Source organism: Mixophyes fleayi, chromosome 3 (genome assembly GCF_038048845.1).
Source record: "Mixophyes fleayi isolate aMixFle1 chromosome 3, aMixFle1.hap1, whole genome shotgun sequence".
Taxonomy (NCBI): domain Eukaryota; kingdom Metazoa; phylum Chordata; class Amphibia; order Anura; family Limnodynastidae; genus Mixophyes; species Mixophyes fleayi.
Window position 1 is genome coordinate 158,527,502 of NC_134404.1, and position 13,847 is coordinate 158,541,348.

At 42.4% G+C, this 13,847-nt stretch overlaps 1 protein-coding gene across 4 annotated transcripts in view; it reads right to left on the minus strand.

Moving 5' to 3' along the window:
- The window catches only part of IMPG1 (interphotoreceptor matrix proteoglycan 1), a 288,481-nt gene that overhangs the window by 44,845 nt on the left and 229,789 nt on the right, over positions 1 to 13,847 (minus strand). For all 4 annotated transcript variants that reach the window (XM_075202665.1, XM_075202667.1, XM_075202666.1 and 1 more), the window contains one exon: positions 12,154 to 13,361. In XM_075202665.1, the coding sequence (XP_075058766.1) occupies positions 12,154 to 13,361 (1,208 nt within the window). The remainder of the gene's footprint in view (positions 1 to 12,153; positions 13,362 to 13,847) is intronic.

A 13,847-nucleotide genomic window follows, 5' to 3' on the forward strand; every position in this document is an offset into this window, starting at 1 on the left:
CTACTCCCTTATGCCTTCCATGTGTCCCTTCTCCTTTCCCTTATCTTTCTCCTTTGTTTACTCGCCCCATGAGCCCCATCATCGGCTCTGTTACCCACCTCTTTACTTGCTCTCCTCTGTGCCTCACCCAACTTACCCTCTTTATCTATACCTGTTCTTGTTTCTTTTTCATTGAGGATGCAATGCAAGCTAGATTTGAGATGCTAATTTAATTATATGTTATTACCTTCCATAATGCCGGCATTTGCGAACTATTACAAAAGCATCAAATAAAAAAAGATGACTTATAAAACCACTTGAGTCCTTTAGAGGCAGAGTTATGTGCTGCATCAAATATTTCAGGTTACTTCCTTATTCCAGACTGCAGGATTCAAGGTGTCAGAAAGTAAAGTTAATACTGATGCTCTCCGTGTATTATTAAGATGTCTTTCTATGCATAGCAGATCTCATGTATTCAAACCTGAATGGCCGGCAATGGACATCTGGTTTATATGTCAGAAGCAATAGTTGTCACTTGGTTTCAGGGCAAATATAACATCAGACATCAACATTTGTACTGATATGGACACTTTTACCAGGATGTAAATTTTCGGAATACCTTATTTGTATAAGGTCAGATAGTAATTTGTATGTTTTTATCTAAGTGTTAAAGTGATGAGCTGGTCCGTATTAAAGATATACAAATATGATTGGTATGAGTGATATTGTGGATTTACACAGGAATATGGCTGTGGGAAATACAATTGCATTGGGAAAGCCTTTTTTACTTTAGGAAAATGCACAAATGAAATGACTCCTGAATGAGCTGATCTTTTAAATTAATCTGGCCAGCACAGTGGCTAAGTGGTTAGCACTTCTGTCTTACTGCAGTTATGAGTTCAATTCCTGACCATGGCCTTATCTGTGAGGTGTTTGTATGTTCTCCTCCGCGTTTGTGTGGGTTTCCTCCGGGTGCTTCGGTTTCCCCCCACACTCCAAAAACATACTGGTAAGTTAATTGGCTGCTAGTCTGTGTGTCTGTGTGTGCATGTTAGGGAATTTAGACTGTAAGCCCCAATGGGGCAGGGACTGATGTGAGTGAGTTCTCTGTACAGCGCTGCGGAATTAGGGGCGCTATATAAATAAATGATGATGATGATGTATAATCTTTGTTTTTCTTATAAACAGCAATTCCCTATGAGAACTCACATTTTGCTTAGCACAGATGGCATTCAACAATAGTGGCTAAATGTACTTTATTATAAGCAAGTGTAGTCTGGAGTTTACCTACTTAATAGACCTGTTCCACTGGAGACAGGAACAGTGACAGATCTCATACACAGCAGCTCCTGCTCAGAGCTGGATTAAGGCTCTGGGGGCCCCGGGGCACTTTAGACAGGGGGGCCCCTAAAGTGTACTATGGCTATAATTTTAGACAAATACACAGACAATACTGTGTGCACTACTGTTAGGTGCAGGCAGCTCCCCCTTCATGAATAGAGCAGTGTGAAGTGGGACATACCTCCCAACTGTCCCTGTAGTCGGGACAATGTCCTGACTGAGTGGGTCAGTCCCCAAACTCAAGACTGCCCCACCAGAATCAGGACAGTTGGCAGAATATCCTGCTCTCTCCTTCCCACTTTCAATACTTGTTGCTGCCGCTTGGGTCCTTAGCTCAGTTGTGCTTGTCTGGATCCTGTTGGTTCCGTTTTGAAATAGAATAGGTACATGACATATAGAAATATCAGCAATGAGTGAACACAGTAGGCCTCCCTGCCTCTATGCAGTCTGACATTAAATCAAAACAATTCATGTTTTATTATTAGTGCCCCTTTCCTGTAACCAGCCCGACTGTAAAATAATTTTATTCATCTTTAATAAAAAGACCTATTGCCCCCAAACTATCCCAATATTAAATTAATAGCAATCACATTTATTAAATAAACCAATTTCCTACCATACATTAAATGATTTGCATTCACTTTTAAGAAATAGCAATCCTTTTTCCAAAACTCTGCCACACATTTAATTAATAGCGCCCAAACCACTCCAACATTAAATTAATCATCTCGCCCTACATTGATAAGTCTGCACTAACCCCACTATTAAATTAAATTGCCCTACCATCACCCCACAAACAAAATAACACCCATTAATTAGCCACTACCTACCTCACACATTACATTGCCACAAGCCGCTTGTGCCCTCACACACACTACATTGCCACAAGCCCCCTGTGCCCTCACACATTATACTGCCACAAGCCCCCTGCTGGCCTCGCACACGTTAGACTGCCACAAACCCCCTACTGCCCTTACACACAGACCGCCACAAGCCCCCTGCCGCCCTCACACACGTTAGACTGCTACAAGCCCCCTGCTGCCATCACCCACAGACTGCCACAAGCCCCGTGTCAAAAACCACACACACACACACACACACACACACACACACACATAGCTACATATTGCATTTTCTATATAATCAATAACCCCAATATTCAGCAATAATGTAGTCTGACACTCCAATATGATGGTTTATTGTCACTTTAATTATCACACTACTTAAACTGTGCATTCCCTGCAGGCGTATTAGTTTAGTAAAGTATTTTAGTAACTGATTACCTTTACAAAATGAATGAAAATAGATCTTGCTTAACTTTACATAGTAATGCTGCAAGCAAATCTAAACCTATATATCTAGAATTATGGATATATAATAGTTAAACTTTATGGTTTAAGATAGAGAAATCTTTTAAAAGATTTTTATTATTGCTATTTGTTTCTCTGCTCCCTTTCCCCATGTACCCACTGCCTTTAAAAAGTTGCATTTAAAAATGTGTTTTACTTGCATTTCAGGAAGTCATATGAGGTCACTCCATTGAATGGCGCAGGCAGAATTCGGAAAATCACAATGCTCCCAAACGTGAGCAAAACCATGAGTGGGTATGGGGTCGTGGTTTCAATTTCCATTTACTCCATACTTGCCAACTCTCCTGGAAAGTCCCGCGAGAGCTGGCATTTCTCCTGCATCCCTGAATTCCTGTGTGAAAATGACGCGATTCACCAAGAATTGCATCATTTTGGACCCGCCACCCGTGACAAAATGTCTTTTTACTTGTGGGGACGGGGCCAAAATGATACGATTCAATGCGCCCCTCTCCCAGATGTCACCTACTGAGAGTAGGCAAGCATGATTTACTCATTTACATGCATTGCTACTAACGCTAAAAATGCTAGTAGAACAATTGACACCAATGAGGACGAGGCCTTATGGCTGAAATAAGAGTCTTCTCTGCAGCACTAAGGGTTAGCCGTTCATTGGAGAGATACATCATAGATGCAACCCAGTACATCACATATTATAACACTGCACTGTACTAATATACCAGTTAACAGCCCAAATATGTTACCTAGGCCACAGATGGAGGAAGGAGGATAGAGGGAGGAAAGTCATCAAAAGGACTGTTACTATGGCTGTGAGCAAATGTGAGAATGCATAACTGTCTCCCAACAGAATGTTTTGTTATTTTATATATTTAATATACAAAACAAGAAGCATGGTAGCATTTTCTAACTTACTCTTCCATAAAAAGTATAAAGGAAAAAAATTAAAAAGAGTCCCTTTAAAGGAAATACATCCTTTTAAAATCACTACATGTATGTATACCTTCCAACAGTCCTGATTTTTGGCCTGCTGGAAAAGTAATGATTCACTACCTGAAATTGAAGTGGTTTGAACAGAACTGGGGCATGGACAAATTTGTCTTCCGATTGGGAAAGTTGTCAGTTATTATTGAAGCACAAACACTGTAGCTAACGCTGTCCTATGTTCACTCTAAATAAAACATCATGGATTGATTACTGATGCAGATTCTAAGTCAACGTTTACCAAACCTGGATCTGTTACACTGTAAAACACCTGAATATCTGGTATTATCACACCTTTCAATAGAAGACAATGTATAGATTATCAGTAAATAAAATCCACATACGTTTCCAGAGTGAGGGGAACTTGCAGCTCCTTCGTTTCCACCGATATTTCATTTGCACTCAAAATCAGATAGAACGTTACCTGAAGCAAACCAATCAGCAACAGGCAGCCTCGCGATTGGCTGCCTGCTGCTGCCACTGACCACCAATGATGTTTTTATAAACTATCTTCTTCACCCCCCCTCCCCCACTCGTGGCACCCTGCGTGCGGGGAAGGGGTGTGCTGCGAGCGGGGGAGGGGTGTAGAAGATAGTTTATAAAAACATCCAGCAGTGTCTGTCCTCCCAAGCGGCGGGGGGCCCTCAGAGAGAGGGGGGCCCGGGGCACGTGCCCCCCGTGCCCCCCCTTAATCCGGCTATGCTCCTGCTGACACCCGAGTCCCTGCTATCCCAGCCAGAGGAGGAAGAGGGGGAGGAGTAGAGGAGGGGTCAGAGGCCATATGCATCTGGACTGTGCTGCACACTGTAATTGGCTGCCCTGCAATCCCTGTATATATACTGTATGTCCATGGCTGCCTACGTATAGTGTACATGTGGACCCTCCAGTTTATGCATCTTCACTACACTTTCCCCCTCCAAAAATGGTACAATCCATTACCTGCTGCTCAGGCAGCAGTGTTTTCATGTACTCATATGCTAACATGCTCTTTAGAGCATGTGTGCAGCTTCAAAGGAGGTGGGCGGTAAAAGTGTCCGTATGTCATAACGACACATACTGTCACACTTCGAGCACTGCTGAGCTGACTTAAAGGCAGTGTAACAAAGCAATGAGAAAGGCAAGTCAGATGCTTGGTTGTATTGGGAAAGGAATCAGTAGCAGAAAGAAAGAAATAATAACGCCACTGTATAGGTCATTGGTACGGCCTTATCTAGAATACAGTGTTTAGTTCTGGAGGCCATGGGGTAAATGTATCAAAGTCCGTTTTTTTCATCTCGTGGGAGATCAGCGTTTCTGCAGCTAAAATTTAAAGTGGCGATGGCTTGTAAAGGCCAATTCAATTTGGCTGCATTATTCTAAGAATAAAGCGGGCTGCACATTATTACAGTTACTACGGTAAAAGTGAGTAGAATTACCGTTAGTACTGTAATTTTAACCTCAGGGCCGTAAGTAAAAATCCAGGTTAAAATTACCATAATAACTACTGCAATTAGCGCCACCTTATTCCTAGACTAACATGGCCGAATTGAAGCGGCCCCTATGTTTCTAAGTTTTACCATCGTAACATTGTGGACTAAGCGCTTGTTTTATCACACATTTCCAATAGCATTTGACATTTAAATGGCCATGTGGAAATATATCTGTAATAACTTGCACGTTTAGCTAGATTTGCTCATGACTCTAAATGAGGCCATAAGTGCTGTGCTGCTGCTTATATGGATGAGTGGTGCTTAATAAATGATTATGCAGCTAGAGTCAATAACGTTATGCTACTGGGAGCACATTCACAGTCATCCCTTCTTTTTGTGAAAAGCAAATCTCCTTTCCCCTTGCCTGGTCTCTTGTGGTTGGTCCAACTTGTGTGTAAAGTAACACTATCCCCCATTCTCTTATATACAAAGTCTTAAAAGTCACATATTAACCATACACCAGTATAAAAAATAACCAACATCAGTCAAATTATGCATTTAGATTAAAAGAACAAGGGTGGATATGTTGTACAAAAAGACAGTGTGGGTAATTTATGATGGTAGCAATGGTGCAGTGCAATGCTAAAACCATGTTTCTCTTGCCAATCATTTGCATATTGCAGTAAAAAAAAGCCAAGAGCACAATGGGAACCAACAATTTAAACTGGCTTATGTATTACTTAAATGAATGAAAAAGGGGTTTAATGTGCATTGAAGCTAAGTGGGATGGAAAATTTGCATTGCATGGGTAAACCAAAAATGATGCCGTGTAACATTAATGAATTGGGCTACAGTCTGCCATCTCTGCCAGGAATGCACTTAGGGAAATTTTTGGCTGCCTGTTACTCTTCTCTGCGCCCTAATCACAACTTTCCTGAATGCTGTTTGGTGAAGTGGAGAGGAATTAGTGGATGACGTTACATCCTTAAGGGCTGTGATGATCATGCCGATGGCCTATAGGCGCTGTATTTCCCATGAATCCACAGGCAGCAGCCTGCTGCTGCCTGAAAAAGAAGAGGAAGAAAGCAAGGTGATCTCCTCCAGGAACTCAAGAGCGGACTGCCACAATGGGAACAGAAGTGTGACCGTTGTCATGCCATATCAATTGTTTCACAGTTGGTTCAATACCGGTATGTAATTTATCCCAAATGGATGGATATACATATCTGTATATAGCATTATATACACTGTGTACTGTATGCAGAGATCAGTGTATATAATACAAAGACAGATTGATCTCCTCATACAGTGCACAGTGTATATATTACAGTATTATTAAATAATACAGTATAAATAAATAATTCTCTATATTAGAAGATCAAGAGAATACAAACTGCATGAGTGTCGGATGAATGGCAGGAGGGTGAGTGTGAGATAGAGTGAGAAAGCCATTACTAGAGAGTGGTAAGGTGGGAATACAGGGTAGTAGGGATCTTGTGACTCAGTTTCACACAACCAGTTTGTCACACAGTGGAGCATGTTGTATTACATAGAGAGCACAGAGGGGTGAAGGCAGAGTAGAGTTTGTTAAGTACTAGTCCCGCCTACTGCAATGACCACACCCCTGTTATGATACTTACCCTTCCACGTTCCCCCACCGCTCCTCGGAGCCGCTACCTAGGGCGTCACATGATCACTATCAGGGCAGGGAATTCAAATGGGACACTGCATAAATACATAGCTCTGACACTTGGAGAGTGTCAGAGCAACTTACCAGTTCCTGGCTCCTGATTCCTGTGTCCTCCCTTGTTCCTGCTTCCTGTGTGTTGACCCCCAGTGTACCGACCCGGCTTGTTCACTCTTCTGGATTCCGTTGTCCTCCGTGTACCGACCTGGCTTGTTGACCTTCCTTATTGCCTGTGCTCCTGACCCGGATTGCCTCTCGCTCCTTCCTCTATTCGTTTATCTGTCTTCCTGTGTACCGACCCGGCTAGCTGACCTCGCTTCTGTTCTGGTGACCCGTGTACCGACCCGGTTTGATTGACTCTGAGACCGCTTCCTGATTCTGTCTGCATTGCCTGCCTGTGTATCGACCCGGCCTGTCCGACTACTCTCATCTTGCTCCTACTCCGCTGTACTACATCTTGGGGCAAACCTGAGGACCGCGACCTGCGACTCCTGGCAGCAAAGCCCATCCCGCCTTGCTGCGGTTCTTGGTGAACACCGGGGAGATTGTTAGACTCCGCACCTCAGGTAAGCCAGCATTAATCAAGATTAGTAGTGAATCCAGTAAATCTGTTACAGTTTGCTCTGACCATGGATCCAGCGGCTAAAGATCTACTGGAGCATTTAGTGGGTAGAATGGACAAACAGGAGGCGAACCAAGAGCAACTTTTAAAATTCCTCCAGAGCCTATCTACTCGGCGGGATGTTGTTCAGAACACCTTAGTGGCCACCGGACCTCCTGCACCTGTGATTGCGGCTTCGGACCACCCCTCCACAGCAGCAGCTTCTTCCTCCCAATTGCGGATGCCTAATCCGCCTAAGTTCGATGGAGACCCTAAACTTTGCAGAGGATTCCTGAACCAATGCTCCATCCACTTTGAACTGTTGCCGGGGAATTTTCCTTCTGAGAAGGCTAAGGTGGCCTATGTGATATCACTGCTCTCTGGTCAAGCCTTAGCGTGGGCATCCCCATTATGGGAGCGGAATGATCCTATCCTGCATAATTTATCCACCTTTTTGTCCACCTTTAGAAAGATTTTTGACGAGCCCGGAAGGGTCTCCAATGCCGCTGCTGGGTTATAGCGTCTCCACCAAGGAAACCAGTCTGTGGGTCAGTATGCGGTCCACTTCAGAACTATGGCCTCGGAACTCCGCTGGAACGATGAGGCTCTTGTAGCAACATTCTGGCAGGGTCTTTCGGATCGGATTAAAGACGAGCTGGTGTCTCAGGAACTCCCTGCATCTTTGGATGATCTCATCTCCCTCTGCATTAAGATGGACTTACGTTTCAAGGAGCGTAGTTCTGAGAAGGAACAGTCTCAACGCAGTATGATCCGTCTAGCTCCCAACTTCCAAACACCTGTTCTTCCGCCCGAGAAACCAATGCAATTGGGAAGGACCCGCCTATCGGCCGAAGAGAGAGAGAAGATTCCGAAACAAGTTATGTTTATATTGTGGAGAGAGCGGGCATCTTCTGAACTCTTGTCCCAAACTTCCGGGAAACGACAGGGCCTAACGTGTTCAGGAACTATGTCGTTAGGCCTCCTTATTTCATCTCTCTGAGTTCCTTATAGTAATGATTGTGTCACTATTCCCATTTCGTTACAGTCTGGACAATATACCTTTTCTCAGTCTGCACTCCTTGACTCCGGAGCGGCTGGGAATTTCATTTCGGCTGCCTTGGTAAAGCAATTCTCTATCTCCACGCAAGCTCTAGAACAACCTATCTCCCTTTTAGCCATCGATGGTGGAAGAATCCCTGAAGGATCTATCTTTTTACGCACCACTCCTCTTCGTCTTCAGATTGGAGTCCTACATCAGGAGAGTATCTCCTTCTTCGTCATCCATAAAACTACCAATCCAGTTATCCTTGGACTTCCGTGGCTCCGTCTCCATTCTCTTAACGTGGATTGGCAGTCCGGCCATATCTTATCCTGGAGACAACATTGCTTTAATCATTGTCTATCGAAGGTAGTTCCCAAGGAGGATCCCAAATGACACAATAGGTTACCCTTGGCACTTCTTCCTGAACCCTACCAAACCTTTTCTGATGTCTTTTGTGAACAGGAGGCCACAAAACTCCCTCCACATAGAATAGCCATGGAGGATTATGTCCAAGACAATCTCAGAAAAGGCTTTATCCAGAAATCCTCTTCTCCAGCTGGGGCAGGCTTTTTCTTCGTAAAGAAGAAGGATGGGGGCCTCCACCCTTGTATTAACTATCGAGGCCTTAATGCCATCACCGTAAAAAAATCGGTACCCCTTACCACTATTCTCAGAATTATTTGATCGGATAAAGGGGGCTACCATCTTTTCTAAATTGGACCTCAGAGAAGCCTATAACCTGGTGCGCATTAAGGAGGGGGATGAGTGGAAGACAGCCTTCAACACCCGGGACGGTCACTTTGAATACTTGGTCATGCCTTTTGGGTTATGCAATGCCCCGGCTGTTTTTCAAGGCTTCATGAACGAACTCTTTCAAGACCTATTATACCAATGTGTGGTCATCTACTTGGATGATATCCTCATCTTCTCCCAAGACTTAGTATCACATTGCAAACATGTCTTGGAGGTTCTGTCCCGTATTAGGAAGAATAATCTATATTGTAAATTAGAGAAGTGCATCTTTGAACAAAAGCAAGTTCCCTTCTTAGGTTATATCATCTCTGGCACTGGATTGCAAATGGATCCTACCAAGTTAAAAGCCATATTAGATTGGCCTCAACCCTCGGGCCTTAAGGCTACACAATGGTTCCTGGGATTCTCCAATTACTACCGCCAGTTCATTAAAGGATACTCTACTTTGGTGGAACCCATCATTGCCTTAACCCGTAAGTCTGCGAATGCCAAAATATGGTCTGGAGAGGCCACCCAAGCATTTGCTACCTTGAAATCCTTCTTTTCTTCAGCACCCATCCTCCAGCAACCTGACTGTTCTCGCCCGTTCATTCTAGAGGTGGACGCATCCTCCGTAGGTACAGGAACAGTTCTCTCTCAACGAGACGCTACCGGTAAACTACGTCCATGCAGATTCTTTTCCCGTCGCCTTCTACCTGCTGAAAAGAACTACGGTATCGGTGATAAGGAGCTCCTGGCCATCAAATTGGCTCTTTTTGAATGGAGGCATCTTCTAGAGGGAGCCCAGTTCCCCATCACCATCTATACTGATCGCAAGAACTTGCTATATCTACATACTGCACGCTGCCTAAATCCTCGACAAGCAAGATGGTCCTTATTTTTCTCCCGATTTGACTTCAACATTTGCTTCCGTTCTGGATCTAAAAATATCAAGGCAGATGCTCTATCTCGCTCATTTGATCCTGCTGACTCGGAACCCTTGGAGGAGAATAAATTTATTCTGGACCCTAGTCGAATATTGGCAGCCACTCATATAAAAAAAAGCTGTCCTCCAGGCAAGACCTTCATTTCTGCACCTCTTCGCATCAAACTCCTACGATGGGCTCATCGTTCCCTCTTCTCGGGTCATGCTGGCATTCGCAAAACTTGGGCCCTGTTATCTCACAACTACTGGTGGCCTTCCATACGGGAAGATGTAAGGAGGTTTGTGTCTTCGTGTTCCATATGTGCCCAACACAAGACCTCCAGGAGGAGGCCTTATGGTCATTTACTTCCATTACCAGTTCCTGAATACCCATGGTCACAAATCTCCATGGATTTTATCACGGACCTACCCCCTCTAAGTCGTGTACTGTGGTCCTAGTGGTCACGGACCGCTTTTCCAAAACTGCCCACTTCATTCCACTGAAAGGTCTTCCATCTTCCTCCTCATTGGCTGATATTTTCATCAAAGAGATATTCCGCCTTCATGGTTGTCCTCATCACATTGTCTCCGATCGAGGATCTCAGTTTATATCCAAATTCTGGAGATCCTTTTGTCATAAATCTGGGATCAAGCTTGATTTTTCCTCTGCATATCACCCTCAGTCTAATGGCCTCACAGAGAGAACCAACCAGGAGTTGGAGAAATTCTTAAGAATATTCATTTCTGCCAATCAAGACAACTGGGTGGATCTCCTTCCATGGGCTGAGTTCGCCCATAATAACCATTTCCATGAGGCTCTCTCTAATTCTCCTTTTTTCGTTCTCTATGGTTGTCATCCTAGATTACTCACCTTTTCCCAAATTACTGCTTCTGAAGTCCCAGAGGTGTACTTATTATTTTGTAACTTCGCGCATATCTGGGAACAAACCAAATCAAGTCTCAGAAAAGCCATCTCTCGTTCTAAGGAGGCCTATGATAAAAAGAGAGGAGCAGGCCCTAATTTCTCCATCGGGGATAAAGTTTGGCTATCTACACAGAACATTCGGTTAAAGGTTCCCAGCAAGAAATTTGCCCCCAGGTTCATTGGTCCATTTTCCATCTCAGAAATCATCAATCCAGTAGCTTTCAGATTAAGCTTACCACGTTCTCTACGTATCCCAGATGTTTTTCATGTGTCATTGCTGAAACCAGTGGTTATGAACAAGTTTTCCACCCCTCCTAGGGCTCCTCCTCCGGTTATTATTCAGAATCAGGGTGAATATGAAGTAAAACAAATCCTGGACTCCCGTAGAAACAGAGGTGGCGTACAATTCCTAGTAGACTGGAAAGGTTACGGTCCCGAGGAACGCTCCTGGGTAAGAGCAGTCGACCTTTATGCCCCCCGTCTACTCAAACACTTTCATAAAAAAATTCCTTGTAAACCTGTATAGGTGTTCGGAGTCCACCTTTAAGGTAGGGGGTACTGTTACGATACTTACCCTTCCACGTTCCCCCACCACTCCGTCGGAGCGGCTCTAGAAATCCCTCATTTGTCCCTGCCTCCATTTTTTTCAACTCAGCTATAGATATATATTTACATACATACATATGTATGTATGTAAATTTAGGCTCAAACATTCAATAACTACAGCAAGCTCACAACTATAACATAATATAGTATATCTTAAATTTCCAAACTACAATCATGTATCAAAACCACGTTTATGATAAATTGTGTGACATTTGTTATATAACACAGACATATCCACTCTTGTTAAACAAATAAAAACATGTACATATATTTATTTATTTTTTTAAATCACCACATCTTTCACAAAAGACCAATGCTGTTATTATTTAATAATGATTCACATTAGTAGCTATTTTAATGAAGGGCATATTTTATGATTACTTGTATGCCAGATATTGTAAATTACATTTAAGATGTTATTTAGTTATTCTCTGCTTTAATAAACCTTTTACTTATCAGCTCTCAGCGAGAATTCTACAAGAAAGACTTAAAAGAACTTGACTTTCTTTGTTGGGAAAACAACTAAATTGTAGCTTATATATCACAGTTCTACCGTGTGAATACAGTTCTCATCTCAGTAATGAATATTTTACCCACCAGGTGCAGGAATTGCTGTTCAAGTGCTTTGTATTCTGGGGAACTTTTATTGAATAGGTCATCAGAAAATGGCATATTAGTCACCCGTAGGCTAAAGAACACCACAAGCTCTTTTCCTTTATCAGCAGAAGACTCTGTGCTTGATGTTGAATTTCCTAATAAAGAGAAGGCTGCAGTATTGTTTGAGAGAGTGTCTGGACTTGATGTAGAATCCTCACTTTCATCCAGTTCTGTTACAGTCAAAATACCTTGTTCATTGTTCATTTCTCTATCACTGTCATTCATTTGACTTTGTGAAGTTGCTGAAACCTTACTCAGATAAACACTTGTCTCAGTGAAATTTGATTCCAGGACAGAAGCAGTTGTTGTGGCATCACCCATGATACTAAAGTTGTTCTTATTGTCATATTTTGGTACGCTTTCAGACACTCTCAGTTGTTCTGTTGTTAAGAAAATCGGTGTTAATGTTGATATGGTAGTAGTTTCATCAAACATTTTAATTACTTCTGGAGTAGTTTCTTCTAACGCTATTATTTTTGGAGCAGTTTCTTTAATTACTGCAACTACTGTCGGAGTTGTGCCTTCAATCACTTCTACTTTTGGAGTTGTGTACTCAAACACTCCTACTAATTCTGGAGTAGTTTCTTCAAGTACTGCTATTACTTTCAGAGTTGATTCTTCAACCATGCCTTCTTGTACTGGAGTAGTTTTTTCAAGTACTTCTACTACTTCCGTAGTTGTTCCTTCAAGAATTCCAACTTCTATTGATGAGTTTTCTTCAAACACTTCTATTACTTTTGAAGTGGTTCCTTCACCCATGCCTACATTTACTGGAGTAGTTTCTTCAAGCAATTGTGTTACTTCTGGAGTTACTTCTTCCAGCATTCCTATGGCTTCCTGAGTAGTACTTTTAAGCGCTGCTGCAACTTTTGTAGTAGAGCTAGCTTCAGTTTCTTCATATCTAAATGGACTTTCAGAAGGTGATATGGCCAATATGTTTGATCCCGATTCTAGAGTTGTGAAAGAAAATAATAGACTTGAATCTATGTAACCAGGCAATGTTTTAACAGTGCTGTTATACACTGGTTCTGTAGTTGAAGTTTCATCATGTGGAAAAACAGCATTAATGTTTTCTGAAGTCAGCCAGTCTGTAGGAAGTGATGACCCGTATGTCTTGTCTGTAGAGGGGTGATCTGCATGCCACTCACCTGTAATGGAAAAATACAAATGTGTTAAGTATCTTTATTAAATACTTGTTTTGTATTTTCTTTTAATTGTTTTATATAAATCTATATGCATACTACTATTATATAGCAGTAGAAGGAACTATTTAAAAAATACATAATCTCTTAGAGCAAATATGTCTTCATTGTGCAAACAAAGTGTCAGATTTGCTGAACAAGTGTATTTTGGGTTCTGCTCTCTACCTGATCACATTGACACATTTTGCTTGGTGGACTATTCTTGCTCACTGTGCAATGCCCTCACTCTGTAGCACTTAACTATTGATGTTTTTTAGTAGATTAATTTGTTTCTGTTTTCTAGCAAAACAGGGACTGTATAGATGCATTATTCCCACTTCAATGGTCCCATTTGCTTATTATCCAGAATATATGTAGATGCAGTTATTTATAAACAAGGCGATCAGAATCCAGGGGCTCTTACCAGAGGCTGATTACCATTAGTAGGGATAG